Genomic DNA, 27,628 nt, shown 5'->3' with positions numbered 1-27,628 from the left:
AAAATACAATATTTAGAGGTGACTTTTTTTTAAGGTATATATGAACTTCAGTGTATTTTCTTCCCTGAGATCATTATTTTTCCTTAGAGTTTCTCACCTTCAGAACCCCGGGTGGAAGAGATGTACAATTCTCGTCCCAGCCTCTAGGGTTTCCCTCTATCGAGGAAGGCCCAGTCCTGTGGGCCGCGACGCCGGCGCCACACTCCGAGCCACCTGTCTTTCCGCTGACCTTCTACTGTCACCTAGCGGAGAGAAGGGGCAAGGGCTCCTCCGAGAGTTTGGCCGTTACCAAGCGACGGAGGCGGGGCGCGGCCGGCCTAAGGAGGAGAGCGCACACTAAAAGCTGTTAAAAGAGCTGTAACAACGCCGCTTTCTATTGGCTGAAAAACTCTCGGCCGTAACCATGAGCCAATGAGCAGGTGCATGCGGAATACGTCAGACGCAATGCGACTCCTTCCACCATCCTCCCCCGACGCGCCTCGGGACCGCTGAAACCCACTTTAAACTCGTGGGGGTCTTGACTGCCCCCATGTGCATCTCGCAGCTCATGCTACTGCAGGTGTTCTTCCTGATGGTTCCCGAGGGCGTCTGGCTTCAGCCTTCCTCTCCGTCAGGGGCTGCACCCACCCCTTCGGACGTGGGGCCAGCGTCGCCTGGAGGGACCCTTCAATCCTCGGAGGGATCTGAAACTCCCTGGCCTGTGCCTGGAATCTCTACGGTGGGCCCTACGGTAGTGACCCCCTCTGCACCTGAGAATGGGACCGTAGACCTCTTCCCAGGTGAGGGGAGGAGATGTGGGGATGGAAAACCACTGCCTTAGATCTAAAATTCTGTGGAAAAAGTGGGTTGCCACTAAGTGAGGAGTGGGACTGTCGCAAGATGGGAATTCGCGCGCGGAAGTTTGGGAATCCTCACCCCATTCCCTCTGCTTTACCTTCATAGCCTTACCGGTCTGTGTCTGTGACTTGACTCCTGGTACCTGCGACATAAATTGCTGTTGCGACAGGGACTGCTACCTTCTCCATCCGAGGACGGTTTTCTCCTTCTGCCTTCCGGGCAGCGTGAGGTGAGCTGCCGTGTGCCGGTAGAATCCTAAAGGAGATTGAGACCCTGTAGGGTCTAATTGTAATAAGTCATGTTTGGAAGTAGGAGGAGTTATCCTTCCTGCCTTCCACCCCCACTTCCACTTCTGTAAGGGGAATTACCTTGGTTTTTCCCAGGAGTGAAGTTACTCCTCGGATTCTCTAGAGTAGGACCCTCTGATAGAATAGGACCTTTGTGTAGTCCTATGGATGCCCAAGGAGGCCTCTCTTAGGCATTGACTGACATCCATGGGGCACGTCCTTTGGACCAAACCCTCCACTTCTAAATGTATCTCGGGGCGCCTGGGTGGCTCAGTCGGTTAAGCCTCTGACTTCAGGTCAGGTCAAGATCTCACGGTCCGTGAGTTCGAGCCCCACATCGGGCTCTGGGCTGATGGCTCGGAGCCTGGAGCCTGCTTCCAATTCTGTGTCTCCCTCTCTCTCTGCCCCTCCCCCGTTCATGCTCTGTCTCTCTCTGTCTCAAAAATAAATAAACGTTAAAAAAAATTTTTTTTAATGTATCTCTTCTTCGTCCTATTTCCTCTCAGGTCTTCGAGTTGGATGTGTGTGGACAACTCTCTTATCTTCAGGAGTAATTCCCCATTTCCTTCGAGAGTTTTCATGGATTCAGGTGGAGTAAGGCAGTTTTGTGTCCTTGTGAACAACTGTGAGTAGAAATGTATTGGCTGTTCATGTTACCTAACATTTGTTGAAAGTTGGCTTTAGGGGCGCCTGGGTGGCGCAGTCGGTTAAGCGTCCGACTTCAGCCAGGTCACGATCTCGCGGTCCGTGAGTTCGAGCCCCGCGTCAGGCTCTGGGCTGATGGCTCGGAGCCTGGAGCCTGTTTCCGATTCTGTGTCTCCCTCTCTCTCTGCTCCTCCCCCGTTCATGCTCTGTCTCTCTCTGTCCCAAAAATAAATAAAAAACGTTGAAAAAAAAAATTTAAAAAAAAAAAAAAAAAAGAAAGTTGGCTTTATGTATGGACTTTTTTTTTTTTAACTTTTTTTTTCTGTTGAATTTCCATCATCTGCCCTCTTCTACCTCTCCACCTGCTCCCTCTCTTTCTCTTAGTAGTGAACGTTTGCAATTTCTTATGCCCTGTTGGTTGTGGATCAGAAAACCTGTACAAAACTTTAATTTCAGTCATCCCTGTTAGACATAAGGAGCTGGCTACAGGAACTTAGATAGATTTACATGTTTGTTTAATGTAAGTTATAGAATTGTTACAAAATATACCACTTTGGAGTGTCTGAAATTTTGAATGTAGACATTATGAAGTGAAAGGAAGGAAACATAAAGCCAATTACTTGAGAGGTGGAAACATTATTATCAGGACTGGTCAGTTGAGGTTTAGAAGAAACAGGAAGGATGGGGCGCCTGGGCGCCTCAGTCGGTTGAGCCTCTGGCTTCGGCTCAGGTCATGATCTCACAGCTCGTGAGTTTGAGTCCCTCATTGGTCTGACAGCTCAGAGCCTGGAGTCTGCCTCAGATTCTGTGTCTCCCTCTCTCTACCCCTCCTCCACTCATGCTCTGTCTCTCTGTGTCAACAATAAATAAACATTAAAAAAAAAGAAGAAGAAGAAGAAGAAACAGGAAGGAGAGGACAAATTGAATGTTGTCTCTAGCTTTGCCATGTTCTGATGGAAACAGTACCTTTTTGTTGTACTAGAGACTCATCTGATATGGGGCAAATGTGAACGTTATTGAACCTCCTGTCTTCATCGCAGTCTGCTAATCACTCACATTCCTGGCATTAAGGACATGGAACTGACTGGTATTCATTGGCCGTATTCTTATCTTAGGTGTCAATAGTAAAACAATAATTCCTTTAACAGATTACACACAAAATAGAAGGCGATAAAAATCACACTTGTTGTCTTTGAAAGTGGAGTGTTATTGATTGGGAGTTTTCTGGGAAAATGTTCTATAACTTACACTGAGTAGCGGGAATAAAAGTATATAAATATGTAAAAAATCTTTTGGGTTTACACTTAAGATGAGTGCATTTGCATACTTTGCTTTGTATATATTATGCCCCAATAATATTTTTTAAGTAGTTACTTGGCATGCCAGATATTTTAAAATAAATGTTTTTCTTTTATCTAAACCCCTTTTCATTAAAAAAAAAAAAAAAAAAATCCTAGCAAGATTAAACTATTTCCAGAAGCTCCAAAAGGTCAATGCAACCAACTTCCAGGCCTTGGCTACAGAGTTTGGAGGCGAATCATTCACTTCAACATTCCAAACCCAGTCGCCACCACCTTTTTACAGGGTGAGCCTGGGGATAGGGATGGGATTGTTTGGTGTGGTTTTTCCCTCATAGCTGACAATTGACGGGGTATCTTTGAGGTACCCCGCTGCAACTAGGTAAACCATTGTCAACTCTTTTAGAAGGCAGTATTGTCCATATTAACAAGTCATTGAGTTAATTTTTGTTTCTACTTTTTCTTTTCTGGTAGAGTTCTGTCCAATCTCACTGTGGATAAATTTATACTGTACTTTATTCAGGCTGGGGACCCCATTTTGACATATTTCCCCAAGTGGTCTGTAATCAGCTTGCTGAGGCAGCCTGCCGGAGTTGGTGCTGGGGGGCTCTGTGCTGAGAGCAATCCTGCGGGTGAGTCCAAAACAAAAGTGCCAACCTTTTTGTTCAATTTAAAATAGGCTTTCTTGGGGGTGCCTGGGTGGCTTAGTCAGCTAAGCATCCAGCTTCGACTCAGGTCACGATCTCATGGTTCGTGGGTTCGAGCCCCGCTTTGGGCTCTGTGCTGACAGCTCAGAGCCTGGAGCCTGCTTCGGATTCTGTGTCTCCCTCTCTCTCTGCCCCTACCCCACTCACGCTGTCTGTCTGTCTCTCTCTCTCAAAAATAAATAAACATTAAAAAAAAATTAAAGAAAATTAAAATGAAAAATAGGCTTTCTTAGAAATCGTTTAAAAAAAAAAACCCTAAAAAAAGTTGTTTTAAATAAAAAGAAAATAGACTTTCTTTTTTATCACTCCCTTAATTCTTTGTGTTCTAAGGTTTCCTGGAGAGTAAAAGTACAACCTGTGCTCGTTTCTTCAAGAACCTGGCAAATAGCTGCACCTTGGATCCAGCCCTCAATGCTGCCTCTTATTATAACTTCACAGTCTTAAAGGTGGTGTCCCTACCCTCCAACTCAACATGCTTCCCACCATTGGGTTGTGGGAAAAGCACTGAACTGAAAGTCAGAGTGCCTAAGAGCTACAAAAAAGGCAGAGGGCCCAAAAACCCTGTTATCTAAAGAAAGATGGAAGAATTGAGGATATACATCCAGGATAAGAGATTCTACCCTCCTGGCTAATGGGATTGGCTTGGACAGTGGGAGGGGATATCATTTCACTATTTCACCAAAACCTCTTGCTTTTGCCATTCAGTAGAGCTCTGCTCAGAGCAGGCGTGTCACAGTCCAATCTCCCCTCAGCTTTACTCATGGCATTTTAGTATTAAGAAGAGTCAGGTGGAAGAGAAGAGTCATTCTAATATGTTAATTTTTCCTCCCCACATGTGAAACCACAAGCTCCTGGAAATTTTCTCTGAGGTCTATGCACACTCACGGTTCTTGCTATTCTCTTATTCTAGGTTCCAAGAGGTATGACTGATCTGCAGAATACGAAGGTATGACGTTGTTTATCAGGAAAAAATAAGGAGACTCTTTGGTCCATTTGCATCTGAGGCAGTTTCAGTCTAGATTGTAGTTGTGAAAGGAAATCTGTGTGTGATGTATCAAACTATTAGGTGTGGACGTAAAACATTTTCCCATGTAAGTTCTTTATGATTAATAAGCATCACGTGAAATAAAAATTCACAAGGTGTTAGATAAGTTTCAGAAACATTGGGTTAAGTAAAGTTAAACATTATATTTAGAGGGGTCTTCTTGGAGTCTTTAATGTGCTACAGGACCCTGGTACTCTCTAAGGGGAATACCAGATATAGTATTCCTAAAATTTATTCGACCATAGAACCTTTATTTTATATCCAGTAAAATTAAGGACCTGAGAAATATGTTTTGAGAAGTGCTGATTTAAAATGATTTTTTCTTTATCTTAAGTTGTAGGCTGGCAATGGGAAGGAGAGAGGAAGGTGGTGATCAAAAATGAAAAATACTCATTTCAATATAATATGTAGCTAGAAGAGAAAATACTGCTTTCAATCTCAGTTGATTCACTTCTTCTCCTTGCTAGTTCCAGGTTCCTGTAACCCTTGTCTCACAGGCTGGTTCTCCTCTCTTGTCTGGAAACATTTGTCAGAATGTGGTTTCCCAGGTAAGGACGCTGATCTCAGATTCTGGACTGTTTGTTGGTTGTTGATCAGCATTACCAGAGGTGCCTCATCTTCCATTAAGTACCAGACCAACCCCACAGGAATTTTTGTGCATGGAACTTAACATGTCAAAAGCTGAGCCCATCACCTTCCTCCTACCATGTTTCAGTTTCCATTGCTGCCTTTCTCCCATATTTCACACCCAAAAGACTAAGATTACTTCTGACTTTTCTATCTTTACCTATTGGCAGTTTATTATAGTTCATACCACATTTTCTTCTCCTGAAAAAAACTAGTATCATCTGAAAATCTGAAATAGAGGAGTCCACTTCTTTTCCTCTATTCTCCCTTTTAATCAAGCTACAGAAGGAAGAATTGTCTTAATCATCATTTTAAAGTCTTCTCAGAAATCTAAGGTTATCTTCAATTGCTTATGACTTCCATTTCCAGCTACTATCTTCATTCATCCTCAGACATTGGGAGAATCAAGTAAACCTGGTGTCCATTCCATGCTCCCCTCTCTACTCATCTTCTCTGCACACAATCAGAACTCATTTTTCTTTCCTTTCGATCCTTACCATAAACTCACTTCTCCCATGAACCCTGTCAAAGAGTTTTCAAACCCTTTCAAACCCTTTCAAAACCCTTTCAAAGATCCAGTATCTTTTTGCATATGTAGATATAATATGAAGTCTACTTTATCTTTTCATGGTATTTGTGTTTAGCATTTTTAAGATTACTTGTTTAGTTTCCCTCGTTCAGTTATTTCTTTTATTGAGATATAATTGACATATTACATTGTATTAGTTTTAGGTATACCACATGATAATTTCATATGTTACACTGTATTAGTTTTAGGTACACAAGGTGGTAATTTCATATATATATATATATATATATATATATATATATATATATATATTTACACCACATGATAATTTCATACACACACACACACACACACATATAGTGAAATGATCACCAGTTGAGTTTAGTTGATATTCATTACCATAGTTACACATTTTTTTCCTGCAATGAGAACTTAAGATCTACTCTCAGCAACATTCAAATATAAATATACTACTGTTAACTGTATTCACTATGCTGTACACTCATTTAGTTATAATAAAACTCTTAAAGACAGAAAATCTTCTGTATAATTGGCCCATTAAATAATTTTTAGGGGTACCTGGTTGGCTCAGTTGGTTAAGCGATCAACTCTTGGCTCAGGTCATGATCTCATGGTCATGAGATTGAGCCCCACATCAGGCTCCACACTGGGTATGGAGCCTGCTTGAGATTTCCTCTCCTTCCTCTACCCCTTCCCCTCTCACACATGCACTCTCAAAATAGATGAATAAATGAGTGAATAAATAAATTTTATTAATTGATTTTACTTTTGTATTTCAGGTCATCTATGAGATAGAGACCAATGGGACTTTTGGAATCCAGAAAGTCTCTGTCAGTTTTGGACAAACCAACCTGACTGTGGAGCCAGACACTTCCTTACAGCAACATTTCCTCATTCGCTTCAGGGTTAGGGCCCTTCTTCTATAGTGGATTGAGAGGGCAAGAAATACTGGGTTAGAAATAGTTCCTGGGCTTCTCTGATGCATGCAAAATAGATTAAGAATATGAAGGCCTAGTTCAGTCTGTCAACTGAGGCCTCAACATTTGCTATTCCATAATTTAACTGCAAGTGATAGAGATTCAACAACATTTATCCAGTAAAGTTTCTGTGACTCTCTATCTGGCCCCAATGAAGCAGGAGTTTAGTCTCAAATCCAAACTCTTTTTTAATTTTTATTTATTTTATTTTATTTATTTTTTTTTTTTATTTAAAAAAATTTTTTTTAACGTTTATTTATTTTTGAGACAGAAAGAGACAGAGCATGAACAGGGGAGGGGCAGAGAGAGAAGGAGACACAGAATCTGAAACAGGCTCCAGGCTCTGAGCAGTCAGCACAGAGCCTGACGCGGGGCTCGAACTCACAGACCGTGAGATCATGACCTGAGCCGAAGTCGGACGCTTAACCGACCGAGCCACCCAGGCGCCCCCAAACTCTTTTTTTTAAATAGTCACTTTGAATCATAAACTCAGCCAACCTCCCACAGAAATTCTTTAGCTAGCTTTTCTCATATATCTGGGCATTTGGCAAGTTTTTGTTTGCTTTTTACTTTTACTCTTTATATTTCTATACTATTTAGGTGCTTATAATGAATTTTTGCCTGTATGTATTTATAAACATGTCAAATTATTATGTGATGGCATTTAGCATTTTATTCATTTCCCACTTAATCTAATTTTCCAATCTTGATCACGATCTTTTGGCTTTCTTCTTCTATAAATTTATAATTTATAAATTATATTAAATATAATTTATTGTCAAATTGGTTTCCATACAACACCCAGTGCTCATCCCAGCAGGTGCCCTCCTCAATGCCCATCACCCACTCTTTTGCCTTTTTCTACTTTCTTTTGACCCCAGCAGAATCTGGTTTCTTCTCAACTCTGCCTCAAATGATCAACCAAGTCTCATGTCTCTCACAGTTTATCACTGGAACGTCTATATTAATTAAAAGATATTTCTAAATTAAGTTTAAATTCCTTAACTGATAGAAGTTTTTGAGAAACAAAAGGTTGGTAGATCCTTGGTTGTAATCCTTGGTAGGAGTAGCATACAGTGAATTTCAATATGCAGATCACTTGGGACCTGTTTTAGTGAATGAAAAAGTAAAAGACGTTGGGGAGTAGAAATTTCTGCAAAATGCTCCACTGTGTGAGGGAGCCAGATTGTTCAGTGCTGCTAAGTTACTGCAATGCCATAGAGAAGGGTATGAAGCCACACAGTGGAGCATGCTTTTTTGTGCAAGTGACTTTTCTTCGCTCTTTGTGCAGGCTTTTCAACAGAGCACAGCTGCTTCTCTTACTGGTCCTAGAAGTGGAAATCCTGGCTATATTGTTGGGAAGCCACTTTTGGCCCTAACTGGTGATAAAAGTCACTCTGTATCCTTTTTGGGACTTGGGTAGTCTCTTGCAGAAAAGCTGCAGCTGCTGATCTTTTGGGTTTGCCAATTCTGAAGTCCCCTGATTTTTTTAGGTATTCAGGACTTCCTTTACCAAACCATTAATACATTATATTCTCAAAGTCGTTGCTACCAAAAGCTGAAGGTATTTGTTTTTAAGGAAATAGTTATATACTGGTGTGTGGTTAGACATTTGGGGGAAAATAGTAATTGTCTCTTGTGTTTTTTAACTACTAGAGGGAAAAAACAAATTTGTAACTCAAACAATGTTATGATAATAGTAAAATATAGTGTTAAAGGAATAATAAGAGCATAAATTTTCCAATCTGCCTTCTTTTTCTTCTGTTACACTCTCCTTGACCATCACTTTCCACCTCAGATGACCCTCTTGCAGAGCCAGGGTGATGGAATCTGCTCTGTTAAAAAACATGAAGTGCAATTTGGAGTGAATGCAATATCTGGATGCAAGCTCAGGTAATTCTTTGCTTCCACATCATTTCCCACAATTTTGCCTCTCTCTGTAGGGAATATGTTGATAAGGACAACTTTTATATTTTGAATGACAATGCTAGTTAGGAGTAGTTTTATAATCTATATAATAGTAATATTGCTAAAAGTTTTCTAACAGTGTCTTATACCTACTAATAAGGATTATTTCTTCCAATTTATTTTGTAATATTTAAAAAAAATTTTTTTAACATTTATTTATTTTTAAGAGACAGAGTGTAAGCGGGGGAGGGGCAGAGAGAGAGAGGGAGACACAGAATCCAAAGCAGGCTCCAGGCTCTGACCTGTCAGCTCAGAACGGATGTGGCGCTTGAACCCATGAACAGTGAGATCATGACCTGAGCTGAAGTAGGACACTTAACTAACTGAGCCACCCAGGTGCTCCTATAATATTATTTTTAACGTTTGGATCAATATGTTAGCATTGAACTCCAGCCTCCATGGTGTTTCATTTCAGGCAGAAAAAGGTGGACTGCAGCCACTTACAGCAGGAAATTTATCAGACTCTTCATGGAAAAACCAGCCCAGAACATGTTGCCATCTTTGGTAATGCTGACCCAGCCCAAAAGAGAGAGTGGACAAGGATTCTCAGCAGGAACTGCAGTGTTTCAGTAAGGAGAGAAATACACGTTCTCACAGAAACTCACTTTCCCCTTTTGTTTGAAAATTGTGGATATTAAAATTAAAACCAGCCCTGTTTCCATAGATGATGTGACCCTCATAGAAGGAAGATAATGTGGTTGTCACAAAAGGAAGACTACAAAAAATCATGCCATTTGAAGTTATTATTTCAGGTTAGGTTTATACCTAACTTACTTTCCTTACTTGGAAAAAAATTTGAAGGTAGAAAATCTAGAGATTGTCCTGTTGTTCAAAATCAACCTTACTTATGGTAAGAGAAAGTATATATTTCAGATATTCTCTTATATTCTTGAATGTTTGATCAACACAGGTTCTTTGAGGTTGAAATTGTGTTTTCTTTCTGTTACAAAAGTTTACATATTTATATTTAATAAAAATACATTAATAGGTTAAAAATTCAAACCATGTATATAATGGTATTCAATGAAGAGTGAAAACCCCAACACCCCCTTCCCTAGAAGGAAACTCACTTAACAAACTGTTTCTGTTTGCACTTTTCCTGGTGGCCCACTAGATCAGTGCCAGCAAGTGTGTTTCTGGGCTCCAGCTCAAGTGACATAAGTAAATCTGCTATACTATTCTGTCTTCTTCCTCTTTTGCCTAACCCCCTATCTTCTCACTTTAGTCTCAGCTGTACCTTTAATTTTCTTTTCTTCTCTTTTAAAATTTTAAATTGTTGGGGCACCCAAGTGGCTCAGTCAGTTAAGTCTCCGACTTCGGCTCAGGGCATGATCTCACGGTCTGTGAGTTCAAGCCCCACAATGGACTCTGTGCTGACAGCTCAGAGCCTGGAGCCTGCTTCAGATTCTGTGTCTCCATCCTGTCTCTCCCCCTCCCCCACTCATGCTCTGTCTCTTTCTCTCTCTCAAAAAAATGAATAAGTATTAAAATATATATATTAAAATTTTGTTTATTTTTCTGTATAAGTAATACATATACTTGGCTAAAAATTCAAAAAGTACAAAATAAAAATCTGTGTCTCAGACAGCTCTTCCCTTCCACAGAAGCAACTGAAATTACTAGTTTCTTTCCTTCCACAGATACTGCATATGCTCACACAAGTATATACTCTTGTACTTTTTTTATCCACATGATATAACATTGTAGACACTACCCTACACCTTGCTTTTCTCACTTGATCATAGAGTGTGTTCCATATCAGTACATAATGTACTTCCTCATTCTTTGCACAGTATGGCTGCATAATATTCCATTACATGGACGAACCATAATTTATTTATGCAGAGTTTTTGGTAGGCATTCAAGTTGTTTTCAGTCTTTTGCTGTTATACACAATGCAGCATTTTGTATCCTGGTTCAGGCAACATTTCATACATGAGAGAATAAACCTATATGACAACTTCTAGAAGTAGAATTGCTAGATCAAAGGTATATGCATTTAAAATTTTAATAAATATTATCAATTTATTCCCCATACAGGTTGCACGAATTTACAGTCCCATCATTCATCTGTGACACTGCTTTTTTCCCCTAAGCCTCTTTAATACTATGTCATAAAAATTTTTAATCTTTTTTCGTAAGTGAAAATTAGTATCTCAGTGTAGTTTTATTTTTCTCTCACTGTGAGTAAGGTTGAGTATTTTGATATATGGTTGAACAATTTGTATTTTATTCACTATTTTCTATCTATATTCCTTGTCCATTTTTATTGAATTACTGTGTTATGGCTTATAGGAAATCTTTGCAAATTTGAGAAATGAACTCTTTTGGTATGATTTGCAGATATTTTTTCCCAGTTTGTCATTTGTCTTTTGACTTTGTTTCTGGTATTTTTTTTTTTTTTATATTGTGAAAGATATCAATTTACTTTTTTTAACCTTTCAGTTTTGGTTCAGACTTTGAAATGCCTTTCTCTTTAGAGATTATTTTGAAAGTTCCCTTTTCTCTTCTGCAGCACTATTATGACTTTATTCCTTATATACTTCTTTCCTTTTAAAAAGTCTTGGGGTAAGTAAACACGTGTACTCGATCCAGGCTTTGGGCAACTGAAGTCAAATCGAGTTCTTGTAAATCTCCCACAGAGCCCTACAGAGGAAGTGTGGTTTGGGGTGATTGTAGCTGAGAACAGGAAGAGGATGGTTAGTGACAAGGTTCAGATTATACTGGAACTACTCTTTATTATTTTTTTTTTTGCCTTAAGCCTCCAATTTGTATTTTTAAATCACATTTTTGAAGAACATTTGACAACATAGGAAAATATTCCTAATGTAGAATAAATGAAAAGAAAGATGTTTTAAAATATTTGGGACAAACACATGAAAGACTCAACATTGTTAGCCATTAAGAAAATGCAAAATTACAACGAGATACTACTTCACGCCCATGAGGATGGCTATTCTTAAAAGAGAGACACTAATGAGTGTTGGCAAGGGTGTGTGGAAACTGGAACCCTCGGACATTATTGATGGGACTGCAAATGATGCAGTCACTTTGGGAAACAGTTTGTTAGTTACTGAATAAAGTAAGCTTAAATATGGTCTGTCTGTCTCCCCCCATTCCTGTATTATTATTGCCAGTGTCCGAGCCTTACTCTAAAAAGGTATGAAGCTAGGAAAGCACAAGGCATATTTGAGGATAGTGCCTTGTGTCTGCTAGGTTATAGTAACCTCCTGATTGATGTCCTCACTTCCGGCAATCCTTCTTACCTCTTGGAATTAATCTTCCTGGAGTTGGGCTTCATAATCTAACCCTGAAATGTCTTCCTTTACCTTTCACTGCTCTGGGTACAAATCCCTTGCTTTAGTCAAGTGGTCTGCTCAAGGCCAGTGCCTCCATCATGCCTGGCACATAGAAGACACTCAGTAACTATTATTCAAATTAATCAGTGAATATCCCTCCGTGACATCATGTGCTGGTCTAGTTCCACACCTCTTTTTTTTTTTTATTTTTTTTTAATGTTTATTTTTGAGACAGAAGGAGACAGAGCATGAGTGGGGGAGGGGCAGAGAGAGAGGGAGACACGGAATCTGAAACAGGCTCCAGGCTCAGAGCTGTCAGCACAGAGCCTGATGCGGGGCTCGAACCCATGAACCGTGAGATCATGACCTGAGCCAAAGTCAGACGATCAACCGACTGAGCCACCCAGGCACCCCTAGTTCCACACCTCTTTATGTGCCATCTCTCTACCTGAATTTTCCTTTAATCACCATTTCTTCCAGTCACACATTACTCATCCCAGTCCCGTGAAGCCATCCTCAGCCAGAAACGGCCTTTTTTGGGCAGTCCATAGCACTGACTATGCACCGCTACTGAGCACTTCTTATAACCCTTGTACGTGGGTTCACATTTTATTAATCTCTATATTAGTCATTTCCATTTTAGAATATTAATTTTTTTAAGATCAAGGACAATAGTAGGGTCTATTGTGAACTTTTGTGTTCTTTCTCTAAGTCCTATTACCTCCTTTGTTGTGTATAATTTTTAAGAAACAATGGCTACTTAATGCATGGTAACTGACTGTAGGCAACCATCAGCAATTCAAGCAGATGCTTCTTTACCCTTCTACAGGCTATGCATTGTACTTCCTGCTGTGTCATACCAGTTTCCTTGGAGATCCAGGTATTGTGGGCATATACAGGCCTCCAGTCCAACCCACAAGCTCATGTGTCAGGAGCCCGATTCCTATACCAGTGCCAGTCTATAAAGGTAAGTTATGGCTCATAAAGTACTGCTAAGCCTTGAAATGCCTACATGGTCTTACCAGCTATATGAGAAGCAGATCACTTTTTAACATTGAGAGCCAATTTATGCTACCAGCCAACATTTGGTTAGAGCTGATACAACTTTCAAGTCAACCTCCCTCCCTGATTATTGAAATTAGCATGTTGTCATGATAAATACAGTATATATATTTTTCCCCAGTTTGTTTTCTTTTTTAATTTCTTGAACCCAGACTATCTTATAGGTTAATTTCATTGCAATTATCATACCAGTGTGGGGCACCTGGGTGGCTCAGTTGGTTAAGCCTCCAGTTCTTGGTTTCAGCTCAGATCATGATCTCATGGTTTTGTGAGTTCGAGCCCAATGTTGGGCTCTGCACTGGCAGCAAAGAGCCTGCTTAGGTTTCTGTCTCCTCTCTCTTTGACCCTCCGTTAACTCATGCTGTCTCTGTCTCAAATAAATAAACTTTTTAAAAAATTATCATACCAGTGTTACTATACCAGTTGATTTAACCACAGAGAACATTTTCCATAACTGTGCATTCAGTATGATAGTCACACATTTATCAGAGTCTGTGAGCCTGTTGATTGCTTAAAGAGATATTGCTGTGGCTAGTTTGTAGTCATCAGTTCTTAGTTGATCGCATTCCATTAAGATAAATAATTTTAGTAGTGCAGTAAACATATACCTATTGTTTATGATGTGTGTTAAGCCACTTTAACATCTGCCTTGGTTTTAGTATATAATCCTTAGCTTTAAAATTGCAAAAACAGAGAAATGATTAAGATCTGGTGAACTGATTCACATATAAATTGGCATGCCAGTGTATCAACTTTTAATGATACTTAAAACTAACTGAAATTATTATCTATATGTCGTCATTGCATTTACATCCCAGAAAAGAAATGAACTAGAGACTGCATGTAGGCCAGAAGTAAAATATCTGTAGCTCCTTCTTAAGACAGAGTTGAGTACCTTAGCTCTCTATGCCTATAAATGGGGTTAAAACTCAGGTTACCAGAAACTGTTAGTGAAGGCACTCCATTTTTTCTCTGTATTACTGAATAACATAGCACTACTTCTATAAGCTTCATTTAATCAGTTAGGGATCCTGCACTGAACATATGGTTTTGTTTTTCTAAACTGTATTTATTTGCAAGTTTGGGAAGATACCCACAGGACTGTTCTTTTCTCTCTGAATCTCTTGTTCTCCTAGGCATGGAAGCTACCCAGTGGCTTATCTCTTACCTAGATATTTTAATCATTATCTTTTTTCTAGTATTTAGTAGAAGTTGGCTTTTTGGGTTAGTTTGCCCCCTCTACAAAATCACACTTTGCAGTCAGTCACATCTAACTGGTCTAATTGGTTGACAATTGAAAACTTCAGTTGTGCTTCATTCATGTATAACTGAAGACAGTATCTCTTCCAGTCATGGTGCAAAAATTAACTGTGTTGAACTTACTGAGAAGTGGTATGGGATATACCAAATCATGTGCCTTTACTTAGGATGATTTAAAGGATTTGCAAAGAGAATTGTGACTATACAAAAATTTTCACCTTAAGGGCTGACTTGAGAAACTTGCCCCTTCCACAGAAGCAACTGAAATTACTAGTCTCTATGTATTTTACAACAATCTACCTTTTAGCACACACATATATAAAAATGAAATATAAAACAATGTTTTTATGCAATGCACAATGTGATGTTGTCTATTCTGTTGTAGTTTATTCTGTTCTTTTTTTTTTTAATGTTTATTTATTTTTTATTATTGAGAGAGACAGAGACAGAATGCGAGTGGGTTAGGGGCAGAGAGAGGGGGAGACACAGAATCCGAAGCAGGCTCCAGGCTCTGAGCTGTCAGCACAGAGCCCAACACGGGGCTTGAACTCACAAATTGCAAGATCATGACCTGAGCCAAAGTCAGACTCTCAACTGACTAAGCCACCCAGGCGCCCTGTTCTGTTCTTTTCTTAATGCTAGACACTAATGAGTCATAATTTACAATTTGAAAAACACTTTTAGAAAATACATCTCTGGGGGTGCCTGGGTGGCTCAGTAGGTTGAGCGTCTGACTTCGGCTCGGGTCCCGATCTCACAGTCTGTGAGTTCGAGCCCCACGTTAGGCTCTGTGCTGACAGCTCAGAGCCTGGAGCCTGTTTCAGATTCTGTGTCTCCCTCTCTCTCTGACCCTCCCCCGTTCATGCTCTCTCTCTCTGTCTCAAAAATCAATAAAGGTTAAAAAAAAATTAAAAAAAAGAAAAAGAAAATACATCTCTGACTATGTTTTAAAGCTAATTGTATTGTTTTATTTACTAATTTATTTTATTCATTATAACTGAAAGTTGGCAGTGTTCTATATCTCAGTCAAATAGCATATACTAGAATAACTGCCAGTCAAGCTCCCAATCTGTTTTAGTGGTTTTTAATCTTAAGGACCCCACTAAGAATCTGTTGAAAGCTATTCACTTACTAGAAAAATGCACAGACATGCAATATTCTTTATATAGTTTCAAGGGATTTATTGATTTCTTGAAGCCAAGCCAAGATCTATACTAGGAAAGGTAAAGAACACTAAACTAAATAAAAATGAAATATACTTGATTTTAGAAACAATTGCTTTAAAGGAAAGGGCTAGGAAGTGGCTGGATTGGGATTTCTCTTACCTATTGAGGTCTTAGAGAATATCATCACCATTGGATCATTGTGACAGTCTGTAAAGTTTCTATCACCGAAGTCTTTCCTTTTCAGGGATCAATCAACCACCATTTGCCTTTATCTCTTAACGAATGATAAGACTATAGAAGTACTTGACCCCTTTCTGTACTTCTTTTTTTTTTTTTTTTTTTTTTAAATTTTTTTTTTCAACGTTTTTTATTTATTTTTGGGACAGAGAGAGACAGAGCATGAACGGGGGAGGGGCAGAGAGAGAGAGGGAGGCACAGAAGCGGAAACAGGCTCCAGGCTCTGAGCCATCAGCCCAGAGCCTGACGCGGGGCTCGAACTCACGGACCGCGAGATCGTGGCCTGGCTGAAGTCGGACGCTTAACCGACTGCGCCACCCAGGCGCCCCCCCCTTTCTGTACTTCTGAATAGTCTTTATAGAAGAACCTTACTTAGTTGACTGGGTTGTTTTCTTTTTACCTTTTTTTAAGAACTTTTGAAAGTTATGCTCATTGTTCCATATGTTAAAATGTATACCCACTTGAGGTGTCTCCCTGATACATAATGTTTAACCACATTTATTCTTTAACGTATTAGTTCTGTTTGACTCATTTGAAAATCTTGATAATTTCACTGACATCTTTAAAATACTGAGGGAATTTAAAATTTTTAATTGGCTTCTCCCTCAAATATATATTTGGCCCCAAAAAACATGGAGAACTAATGTGTACATTATCTAGCAGAGTATTGTACATAAATAATTCATTATTTTTTTTAGAAATTATTTCCTTCACTTTATTTAAATCATTAGTTCTCCTAAAATTATGTTTTTCTAAATATAATTTATTGTCAAATTGGCCTACATACAACACCCATTGCTCATCCCAACAAGTGCCCTCCTTAATGCCCATCACCCACTTTCCCCTCTCCCTCACCCCCAAAATCATAATTAATATCAGATACCAGCTAACTTCTTAAAGATCATGTACTTATATGAGGAAAAATTACCTTTACATGGATATTTACAATATGCTTTATAGTTAAATAAGTTCTAATCATCATAATAGAAATCACCATATCTGATTGTGTTAGATTAAAAGAAACTCATGAATAAACAATCAGATACAGTTCATTTTTTTGCATTGGATTCTGATTTGGACAGTTGTAAATCACATTTTCTAATAGTTGGGAAACTTGAGTATGGACTACATTTTAGAAAGAAATACTAACAGGAAAAGGTAGAGGTTCTTTTTCTTTTTTTAAAGAAACTTCTAAGCAGCCTGAACAATGTGATTTCACATGGTTAAAAACATATATATGGATCTAGGTATGTATAGGTCAAGATATAAATGTTAATGCTGGTATTCTTAGAGATGGAAATATGGTGTTTTTATTTCTCATTTTTACTTACCAATAGTCTTAACTTTGTTATAATTTACTGCTTTTGTAATTAAACTTCCTTTTTTTTAAAAAAATTTTTTAACATTTATTTATTATTGAGAGACAGAGAGACACAGAGTGTGAGCAGGGGAGGGGCAGAGAGAGGGGGAGACACAGAATCCGAAGTAGGTTCCAGGCTCTGAGCTGTCAGCACAGAGCCCGACACAGGGCTCGAACTCACAAACTGCGAGATCATGACCTGAGCCGAAGTCGGTCGCTTAACCAACTGAGCCACCCAGGCGCCCCTGTAATTAAACTTTCTTGAAGTCACTAGGAAAACACCTAGAAATAACTAGATGTTATTTTAAAGATGAATTTATTCAGTTTCATTTACAATAACATGGAAAACATATAAAATACTTAGGAACCAATTTAGCAAAAGAGCAAAAGACCTATTCACTATAAAACATTATAGGGAGAAATTTCAGGAGACCTAAAGAAATGAAGCAATATACCATGTTCATGGAGAAGATGACTCAGCATTGAGATAATCTGTTCCCAAATGAATCTAACAGCATGAATGCAAACCCCCAAAAATCCTAGCAGGCATTTTTGTGGAAATGGACAACCTGATTCTAAAATTTATATGAAAATGCAAAGAGAATAACCAAAACAATTTTGAAAAAGAAGAACAAAGTTGGAGGACTTAACTATTGATTTCAGGATATACTCTAATTCTCAGTGTGGTACTGGTTTAAGGATAGACAAATGGGGGCACCTGGGTAGCTCAGTAAATTGAGTGTCTGATTTCGGCTCAGGTCATGATCTCGAAGTTCTTGAATTCAAGCCCTGCGTCTATGCTGACAGCTCACAGCCTGGAGCCTGCTAAGGATTCTGTGTCTCTCTTTCTCTGCCCCTCCCCCTCTCATGCTCTGTCTCTCCTTCAAAAATAAACATTAAAAAAAATTTTTTTTTTTTTTTAAAAAGATAGGGGTGGATGGGTGGCTCAGTTGGTTAAGCGTTCAACTTCAGTTCAGGTCATGATCTCGCAGTTCGTGAGTTCAAGCCCTGCGTTCAGCTCTGTGCTGACTGATAGCTTGGAGCCTGGAGCCTGCTTTGGATTCTGTGTCTCCCTCTCTCTCTGCCCCTCCCCCACTCACACTGTTTTTCTCTCTCTCTCAAAAAATAAACATTAAAAAAAATTTTTTTAAGGAAAGACAAATAGACCAATGAGACAAAATAGAGTCCAACAATAGATCCACAAATCAAATCATTTCAATGAGAAAAGGACTTTTTAAAAAATAGTTGGTACTGAAACAACTGGATAAAACTGAAACTACTGAATAAACATAGGGGAAAAAATGAATTGACTCCATACACAAAAAGTACTTATGCTTGCATCGTAAACCTATATATAAAACCCAGAGTCACAGGGGCGCCTGGGTGGCGCAGTCGGTTAAGCGTCCGACTTCAGCCAGGTCACGATCTCGCGGTCTGTGAGTTCGAGCCCCGCGTCAGGCTCTGGGCTGATGGCTCGGAGCCTGGAGCCTGTTTCCAATTCTGTGTGTCTCCCTCTCTCTCTGCCCCTTCCCCGTTCATGCTCTGTCTCTCTCTGTCCCAAAAATAAATAAAAAACGTTGAAAAAAAAAATTAAAAAAAAAAAAAAACAAAAAAACCCAGAGTCACAAAGCTTTAAAGGAAACATAGGAGGATATTTTTGCACATTTAAATTAGGCAATTATTTCTTGAATAAGAAACAAATATCAAACCATAAAACTAAAAATTTGATAAATAGGTCTTTATCAAACTTTAAAATAACTGCTAATCAAAGACACCTCTATGAAAATGCATGCTGTAGTTTGGTAGAAAATATTTTTCAAGTGCATTATCTGACCAAAGATTAATATCCAAAATATAAAAAGAATGCCTACAAATAAATCAAGGGCCAAAATAAATTAATTAACTAAAAATGGAAAAATTGAACAGATACTACACAAAAGGAAATAAACAAATGGCCAGTAAACTTGAAAAGCTGCTCAAAGTCATTAGTCATTAGAGATATGCAAATTATAACCATGAGATAGCACTCACTAGGAAATTAAGTATAATACTAGAATAACTAAAATCAATAAGACAAAACATGAAATCTCAGTTTTCACACATTGCTAATGGGGATGAAAATGGTACAACCATTTAGTCTTTTATATATTCATCTTCCCTGTGACTCAGCAGTTTTACTCCTTGGTATTTACCCAAAGGAAATTGAAACATATGTCCAAAACAAGACCTATAAAGAATGATCATAGCAGCCTTATTCATAATAGCGCAAAACTGAAAATAATCCAAATATCCATCATCAGGAGAATGGGAAAATTGTGATATATTCACACAATGGAATTCTTACAATAAAACAATGAATTACTTGTACACAAAACAGTATAGATGAGTCTCAGAAACATTTGTCTTGAATGAAAGAATCTAAACACACACAAAAATAATATTTTAAGATTCCATTTATACAAAGTATAAGAACAGGCAAAAATAATCTTTAGTGATAAAAGAAAGTGGTTGCTTCTGGGAGACGGACTAGAAAGAGACACAAGGGAACCCTCTGTAATGATGGATATATTGCAGATCTTGTTTTGGGTGTGGGCTATACAGCATATACAGTTGTGAAAACTCATTGAACCAAACACTTAAGATGTGTACATTTTATTGTACACAAATTATACCACAATAAAAAGTTAAAAAGACACAGGAAAGCTGAAAATAAAAGCCACTGATCAGGGGGAAATATTTGCAATAAATGTTTCTGACAAGGTTCTTGTATGTAGAATAAAGAGCTCTCAGAGCTCAGTTATGAATTACACACTTGAGCAAAGATGAATTTGTTCCAGTTCATAGTTCTAGCTGATGAAATGTGTAGTTACAAAAACATAAATCTTGGGGCGCCTGGGTGACGCAGTCGGTTAAGCGTCCGACTTCAGCCAGGTCACGATCTCGCGGTCCGTGAGTTCGAGCCCCGCGTCAGGCTCTGGGCTGATGGCTTGGAGCCTGGAGCCTGTTTCCGATTCTGTGTCTCCCTCTCTCTCTGCCCCTCCCCCGTTCATGCTCTGTCTCTCTCTGTCCCAAAAATAAATAAAAAACGTTGAAAAAAAAATTTAAAAAAACAAAAACAAAAACATAAATCTAAGGGATGGTATTCATGGCCCTATTTCTAATAATGATCGTTTCTTTTCATTTGTAATGATTTGACATGGAGGATTAACATACAATGGTTTAGGGGCACCTGGGTGGCTCAGTCAGTTAAGCATGTGACTTCGGCTCAGGTCGTGATCTTGCCGTTTGTAAATTCAAGCCCCGCATCAGGTTCTGTGCTGGCAGCTTAGAGCCTAGAGCCTGCTTCAGATTCTGTGTCTCCATCTATCTCTGTTCCTTCCCTGCTCGCACTCTGTCTCTCTCTCAAAAATAAAGATAAAAAATTTTATATATATATATGTATATAAAATTTGTATATATAAAATTTGTGATTATAAAGATGTAATACAGTAATATATCGGGTGTACTTCTTATCACCAAAGCCAAGCAAAACCTAATCTGAACTTTTCATATTGTTACAAAGTAAATCTTATTTGGGGACAAAGAATTTCGCTCAATATAAACTGGATTGAAACAAATAAAGCTCCTAAACCTCCCAAAGTGTTAAAACAGAATTGTTGATGGTAATTTCTGAAGTAAATATCATAAAATATGATAGTTTAAGGCAGAAATAAATTAACCATACATAACAGAACTGGATCCACAGTAAAAGAACTATGCTAACTTGGCTATGTGTCTTTTGTTTTGATAAGAGAAAGGGGATGACTAGACTTTGAGTATTGTTTTTTTTCCCCAGTGTCCTTACTACACATTCACTAAACAGTGAATTCTCTAATTTTGCTTATACATCACTTTTAAAATGCAAATAGAGGGCGCCTAGGTGGCTCAGTCCACCCGGAGTTAAACATCCAACTCTTGATCTCGGCTCAGGTCCTGATCTCATGGTTCCTGAGTTTGAGCCCTGCGTGGGGCTCTGCACTGACAGTGTGGAGCCTGCTTGGGATTCTCTCTCTCCTTCTCTCTCTCTCCCCTTCCCCTGCTCACACACTCTCTCTCTCAAAATAAATAAATAAACTTAAAAAAAAGATAAAATGCAAACAGAAAAACTTTAGTCTTCAAAATTTACGTATAACACACTGAACTTAAAAACCTTGTTCTTCATGTGGTACTAAAACACAAATTCTAAAATGAGTCGGTAACATTCAGTATTATCCAATGACCTGATAAGTGCATTCAAATTCCTTTTAGTATTGGACCATTAGATGGTGTTTGTTCCAAACTTCCACACAATTATGGAGGCAATATTCTTAATATATGAAGAGTAAGCATTTAATTTGAAATATTAGTTTATAAACAAATAAGGAAGGAAGGAAGCACAAACTTTAAGGATCCTAATTAGGGTGTTGTGGGAGGGATAAGGGGTCAAAGTGATTTGTACTTACTATTAAATAGCTATGGCATAATTTTTTCCTTATGATTTATTATCTCTTGTTACTTTATATTAGTGTCCTATCCAAAATACCTCTACTCATTTGTCAAAAAAAAAAAAAAAAAACTTTATTGAGTGCCTATTTTGTGCCAAATACCATGGTTGCTGCTCTAGGTAAAGTGTGGTAAACAAGATAAACATCATCCCTGCTTATGGAAAGTGAAGGACAATACTGAGGTGAAATTTAGAATACTGTTATGGAAATTCATCAGGAGACACTGATAGCTGGGCCCAGGTGGAGGCTGTGAGGGCTGCAGGAAGTAGAGTTCAGGAGATTTAGGGGTGTCACAGATAGGACTTGATTGCTTGGATACAAGGGTTGAGGGAGAATGAGTCAAGGATAATGGATATGTTTTCAGTTTGGGCATCCCATTCATTTCTTTTCTATTTTATATGTGATACCCTGTTGACTACCAAATGTAATTTTGCTTTCTGCACTTACCTTTCTATTTTTCACCCTCTCCTTTTTTTAATTTGGTGGGTATGCCTAAGGTTTTCTTCCCCTTTCTGTTGTGTTTTGTTATGTCTGTTGTGAAAGACTGCCCTCATGCTACTAGACCCACTTTACCTGTAAAGTGCCTTGAAATACACATCTCCCAAATGGCCCTTAACCAATGACTGAAGGATACAGGAATAGAAAATCCCAGCTCTTGGAGCGCCTGGGTGGCTCAGTCCATTGAGTCTGACTCGATTTTGGCCCAGGTCATGATCTCATGGTTCATGGGATGGAGTCCCGTAATGGGCTTCATACGAAGAATGGAGCCTGCTTAAGATTTTCTCTCTCTCTCTCTCTCTCTCTCTCTCTCTCTCTCTCTCTCTCTCTCTCTCTCTCTCTCTCTCTCTCCCCTCTCCCTCTCCCTCTCCCTCTCCCTCTCTCCCTCTCTCCCTCTCTCCCTCTCTCCCTCTCTCCCTCTCTCCCCCCTGTGCCCCTCTACCCCACTGGCACCCTCTCTCTCTCTAAAATTAAAAAGAAAGAAAGGGAAAGAAAAGAAAAGAAAAACTCACCTCCCTTGCTTCCTTACTTTATTTGGGTTGAGACAACACAACTTGTTGGGACCGTGAAGCCTACCTTATATTTCAGAGTTCCCCTGCAGATTGGGTTAATGCTGGATAATGGTATAAATTATCAAATTAATTAGTACTTGTGTAATTTATCAAAATAATACATGTTTTTAAAGTCAAAAAATGCCAGGAAAGAGGATATCTTAACAAAAACTAAAATGTTATATCCCCTCTAGCCTTGATTCTAAGCAATATTGAGTAATTACCTCCTGGATCATGAGTTTATAGGTTATCTATTGAATTCTTGTTTTGGTAGATGAGTTTAGCTCTGTTTTTCTCCTCCCACCACTCTCCCAATATATTTTATTATTTACATCAAAATATTTTATTACATCAAAATATTTTATTAAATCAGAGGCACCTCAGTGGCTCAGCCAGTTGAGCATCTGACTTGGGCTCAGGTCATGATCTCATGGTTCATGGGTTTGAGCCCCACATAGGGCTCTCTACTACTGTCAGCACAGAGCCTGCTTTGGATCCCCAGTCTGTCTCTCTCAGCTCCTCCCCCACCTGTACTCCCTCTCCCTCAAAAATAAACATTAAAAAAAAAAAAACATTTAAAAAGACTATATTTCTCTAAAAAAAATACTTTATTAAATCAATATTCAGTGTCTCATTATTATGATTTTATAAATATGCTGAGCCAACTCATTAAATTTTTGTAAAATTCTTTATTCATTCTGAAATTATTATCATTGTTTTAGTTTTCTTTGAGCTAAAGGCGAAAACGTCTCACACTCTCCAACATCTCCGTAAAATCTCTCTCAATGCAGTTTTCTAAACAGTTGAATTGGCCATATGATGTTATCAGTTCTACTTTTTCCTATGTGTTTTCCTCATGGCGACCTCTATTACCTGAGGTAGTGTAAACGAGTTACTGCCCAGCAGTTGTTATGGAACTTTCCTTTCCTGTCATCCTAGAATTCCTCTTGCTTCTTATGTTAAGATTCACTGTTTACTAGACACTACTTTTTTCTTCTTGGTTTACTCTCTTGTTTTATGGAGCTCAAAATCTCATAACCTCTGAAAAAAAAATGCACATGTACATTTTTTCTTTAATTCACATGTCTAAGGATAGCTTTATTCAACCATCATCTTTATCATATCAATTATGATTGGTCACCTGACCAGGCATTCTAGATTTTCACTCACAATTTGAAGGCATTCTTCCATTGTCTTCTAGTTTCCAATACTGTTAAGAAGCCATTTTAAGATCTTTTTGCTCCTAGTAGTCCGAAGCTTCTATAATATTATGCCCTTGGACAGGTTTTTTTCCTTCATTTATTTTTAATTATACCAAACAATTTTGTTTTTTTTTTACTCTGAGAATTTTCAATTTTCACTATTTTTTAATAATCAGACCCCCCCCCCCCCAACTATTTTCTCTGTTCTCTCTTTTTGTAACTCCTATTAATCTGTTACAGAGTCACTAGATTGGTTCTCTGATTTTTTTTCTTTTATATTATCTATCTCTTTACTTTTTTATTCTTTCTAGAAGAGTTCCTCAACTTTATTTTTTAACCTTTTTACTGATTTTTTTTTTTTGGCTCTCACATTTTTAATATTTAGGAGCGCTTATTTTCTGTTTCATTTCATAATATCCTTTTCTTCTGGGCACCTGGCTATCTCAGTTGGAGGAGCTTGCAACTCTTGATCTCAGGGTCATGAGTTCAAGACCCACGCTGGGTTGTAGAGATTACTAAAATAAAACTTAAAAAAAAATAAAAGTAAAGATCTTAACAACTTCTCATCTTCATCTTTCTTTGTTTCCTCTGAGTTTGTTTATTCTCATTTGGTACAGTTTTTCTTTTTTTTAAATATTTTTTTAATGTTTATTTATTTATTTATTTATTTATTTAATTTATTTAGAGAGAGAGAGAGACAGTGTGAGCAGGGAAGGGGTAGGGAGAGAGGAGGACACAGAATCTGAAGCAGGCTCCAGGCTCTGAGCTGTCAGCGCAGAGCCCAACTCAGGGCTTGAACTCAAAAACTGCGAGATTGTGACCTGAGCCAAAGTCGGACACTCACCCAACTGAACCACCCAGGCACCAATGTACAGTTTTTCTCTTTAATGTGAGAAGCTTCCCCCATACATCTGGCAATCTCTAGCTGTCTAACATAAAAGTAAGCTGTTAAGCTCATTGAAAGCTCTGTGATCATCATGAGTGAGATTTGCTGACTGGTGACCTTCACAGTAGAGCAGTTTGGTGCAGTTGCTTTTGGGGTTATAGAACTGCCAGATGTCATTATCTTTTTGTCTTGTTGCTGGAACTGATCATTTTCTTCATAAAAGAGCCTCTTGATTCCTGACTGAAGGGTATGGATGTAAGACCCATCTGTCAGCATCTTGGAACTAGATGAGGGAAGGGATTTCATTATACAGAAGAATTTCCCCATTTTTAGTTCCGTACATCACTCTGTCCTTCTTTATGCCCACTGTCCCTAAATCCAGAATTTCCCTGTGTAATTGTCCAATCTCTTGTTGAGGTGGGGAAGGAGTAGTTGCATGATCACACTGAGGGGGGTGTCATTCTGGAATCACTTTCTATCCTTACCTCATCCGTGCCTCCATGTTATATCCTATCCTCCCCATTTTCTTTGTCTGGTTAGTTTCAGCCAGTCTTCCATGCCTGGCTGGAATCAGGATTCCCTCGTCAGCTTTAGCCTACACTGACTGTTCTGGAATATATATGGTTCTCTCAGTGCCTCAGAAGTAACATTATTTCTGTGACAAGTCCCTCATGAGCTTCACTGTTTAAAAAAAGATTCCAAAGAATTAATATGACCTGCAAGATTATCACAGCACTGGCCCCATACCCATTTTTTTAAGTACCTAGAAAGGTTATTCTAAGCCAAGTTGTGTTCTCACAGCTAGTATTTACTGTTGCCAAAGACCACAGTAGAGAATATGTAGCATCGGAGTAAACAAAGGTAAGTGGAGAAAATACTCCTTTCTGGTTCAACAAGGTATTTATTTACTGTCCAATTATAATTAGAAGTTTGGTAAGCACAGACTTAGAACAAAAGGAATTCTTTTTAGATAAACATGTTCCAGTCATCAGGCTACGACGACATCTACCAAAAGCTATGTGTATTAGACCAGATACTTGAATCAGCTTGACAAGGTCCCTTCTGGGAGCATCTGTTTCATTTGACTTGAATTGATGGGTGGTTTAGAGGATCCTTTCTGACCCTGGGATTCTGTGACTCTAATGGGCTTTTTATCTACATTACGGAGTTCTTTGTTTTTTCCTGAAGTCTCATGTTTCTTTCTGCAATTGAAGATGGATAGAATTGCCACTACTCCTTCCACATGTGTTCTGCTTCAGAGCCTGGAGCCTTCTGGGACTTGATAAGGTGAAGCTGCTAAGAGCGTAACAGCAGCAGTTTTGCCATGTGGCCTCTCTGATATCAGCCAGCTCCCCAGTTGGGGGAGACTATAGAATCAGTCTTTCAGACTTTAGGTAGGTGTAACTGTTCACAGTTCTGGTTTCATGGACTGCTGCTAAGAAATTCATTTCCTTGTATATTATAGAACAAGAACTATGTAGCACCAATATGAGAAAAAGGTATATCTTGCTTAGAGCAATTTGGTTTTGGTCTTTTTTCAGGGAAAGTAATAATAACAGTCAAGTTAGAGAGCTACATGAATGGATACCAAGCACTCACCTGTCCTGGGTTTTCTTCCTGCAGGATTCCCAACAAGTAACAGAAGTAGCTTTGACAACTGTTGTGACTTTTGTGGACATTACCCAGAAGCCAGAGCCTCCAAGGGGCCAACCCAGAATAGACTGGAAACTACCATTCGACTTCTTTTTTCCCTTGAAAATAGCACTCAGCAGAGGAGTAGACTCTCAAAAAGGTTCAGCCTCTCTCATCCTTATCCTGTGTCTCTTAGTACTTGGAGTTCTCAAGCTAGAGACCAAGTGAAACAAGAAGTATCTGATTTTGGTTTTCCCTATGGGAAGTTCTGAGACAGCCTACTTATCTTGGCAAAATAGGCCCTTACCTGCTCATGACCAGAGGAGAGCATTCAGGATAACAGAGGACCTAACTGAAGGAATGTTTGTATATGAAAGAAGGGATTTTTGAAAAGCAATACAAATATCTTTGTCTTGGCTCTCTGCTTAGGACTGTGCAGACCACCAAGTACACATAAGGTTCTCTACTTCTCAAGCTGAGAAGAACACCAGGAGCCCTTCCTCCAGCCCTTCAGGTTGTGTTGTACATGACTGAAGTTTTGCAAGATCTTCATCCACCTGCTCACAGCCACACATGGGCCCAGCATAAAAAGGAACATGCTCCTGCTGTCCCCTGGATGAACTTGGGAATAGATGCCCTCTGGACTTGAGAGCAGCTGACTGTTCACAGAAAACTGCTGTCTATAGATTTCATCCGGCCCCTCCCTACTCCCTTGGGCCACACACTTTGCCTGGGCATGAGTGGGGAGAGCGATTGTTTCTAGTCAGTTTCCAAAATGAATGTGGAATCCTAGTCCCCCTTTTTTCACTAGCAAATGACCCTACCACTTATTTCTGCATTTTTCCTTCCACTGTGGTGAGAGGAAATAAAACTGATTGAGAGCTTTGTTGTACTAATTCCAGCAGCACACAGAAGCTGACATGTGATCACCTCGTGATAGTTTATCTGTGTGTGAGTTTTAAAAAGGGGGGGGGGTGGGGGGAACCTTTCATACATGGCAGAATAGCATTC

The 27,628-nt window shown here is 38.9% G+C and overlaps 1 protein-coding gene across 6 annotated transcripts; it reads left to right on the top strand.

The window, feature by feature from the left end:
- Positions 1 to 381: 381 nt before the first annotated feature.
- On the top strand, positions 382 to 27,513 carry TCTN3 (tectonic family member 3). Of its 6 annotated transcripts, none has more exons than XR_009252478.1 (14): positions 382 to 779; positions 943 to 1,066; positions 1,631 to 1,749; positions 3,227 to 3,354; positions 3,591 to 3,699; positions 4,105 to 4,220; positions 4,685 to 4,720; positions 5,287 to 5,367; positions 6,776 to 6,901; positions 8,265 to 8,372; positions 8,772 to 8,866; positions 9,357 to 9,510; positions 9,592 to 9,693; positions 13,070 to 13,180. XR_009252478.1 is itself a non-coding variant. In XM_058697296.1 (14 exons), exons 1-14 carry the CDS (start codon positions 530 to 532, stop codon positions 26,843 to 26,845), a joined length of 1,815 nt encoding a protein of 604 aa, XP_058553279.1. In that variant the 5' UTR covers positions 393 to 529; the 3' UTR covers positions 26,846 to 27,513. The 6 variants fall into 6 exon arrangements, 5 of the variants coding, with proteins under 5 accessions (XP_058553281.1, XP_058553279.1, XP_058553280.1 ...); XM_058697296.1 differs by lacking the exon at positions 9,592 to 9,693 and adding an exon at positions 26,626 to 27,513 and having other exon boundaries at positions 393 to 779; positions 13,070 to 13,218; XM_058697297.1 differs by lacking the exon at positions 9,592 to 9,693 and adding an exon at positions 26,609 to 27,513 and having other exon boundaries at positions 418 to 779; positions 5,293 to 5,367; positions 13,070 to 13,207.
- Positions 27,514 to 27,628: the final 115 nt, after the last annotated feature.

The sequence above is a fragment of the Neofelis nebulosa genome, chromosome 13 (assembly GCF_028018385.1).
Source record: "Neofelis nebulosa isolate mNeoNeb1 chromosome 13, mNeoNeb1.pri, whole genome shotgun sequence".
NCBI classification, from domain to species: domain Eukaryota; kingdom Metazoa; phylum Chordata; class Mammalia; order Carnivora; family Felidae; genus Neofelis; species Neofelis nebulosa.
The sequence above is the reverse complement of the archived record's forward strand: the minus strand, read 5'-3'. Positions and strand labels throughout refer to the sequence as shown.

Coding starts and splice junctions, on each gene's coding strand:
- TCTN3 (XM_058697295.1), top strand. CDS start 530: ATGTGCATCTCGCAGCTCATGCTACTGCAGGTGTTCTTCCTGATGGTT. Junction 780..942: donor GACCGTAGACCTCTTCCCAG/GTGAGGGGAGGA, acceptor TTACCTTCATAG/CCTTACCGGTCTGTGTCTGT. Junction 3,355..3,590: donor CGCCACCACCTTTTTACAGG/GTGAGCCTGGGG, acceptor TACTTTATTCAG/GCTGGGGACCCCATTTTGAC.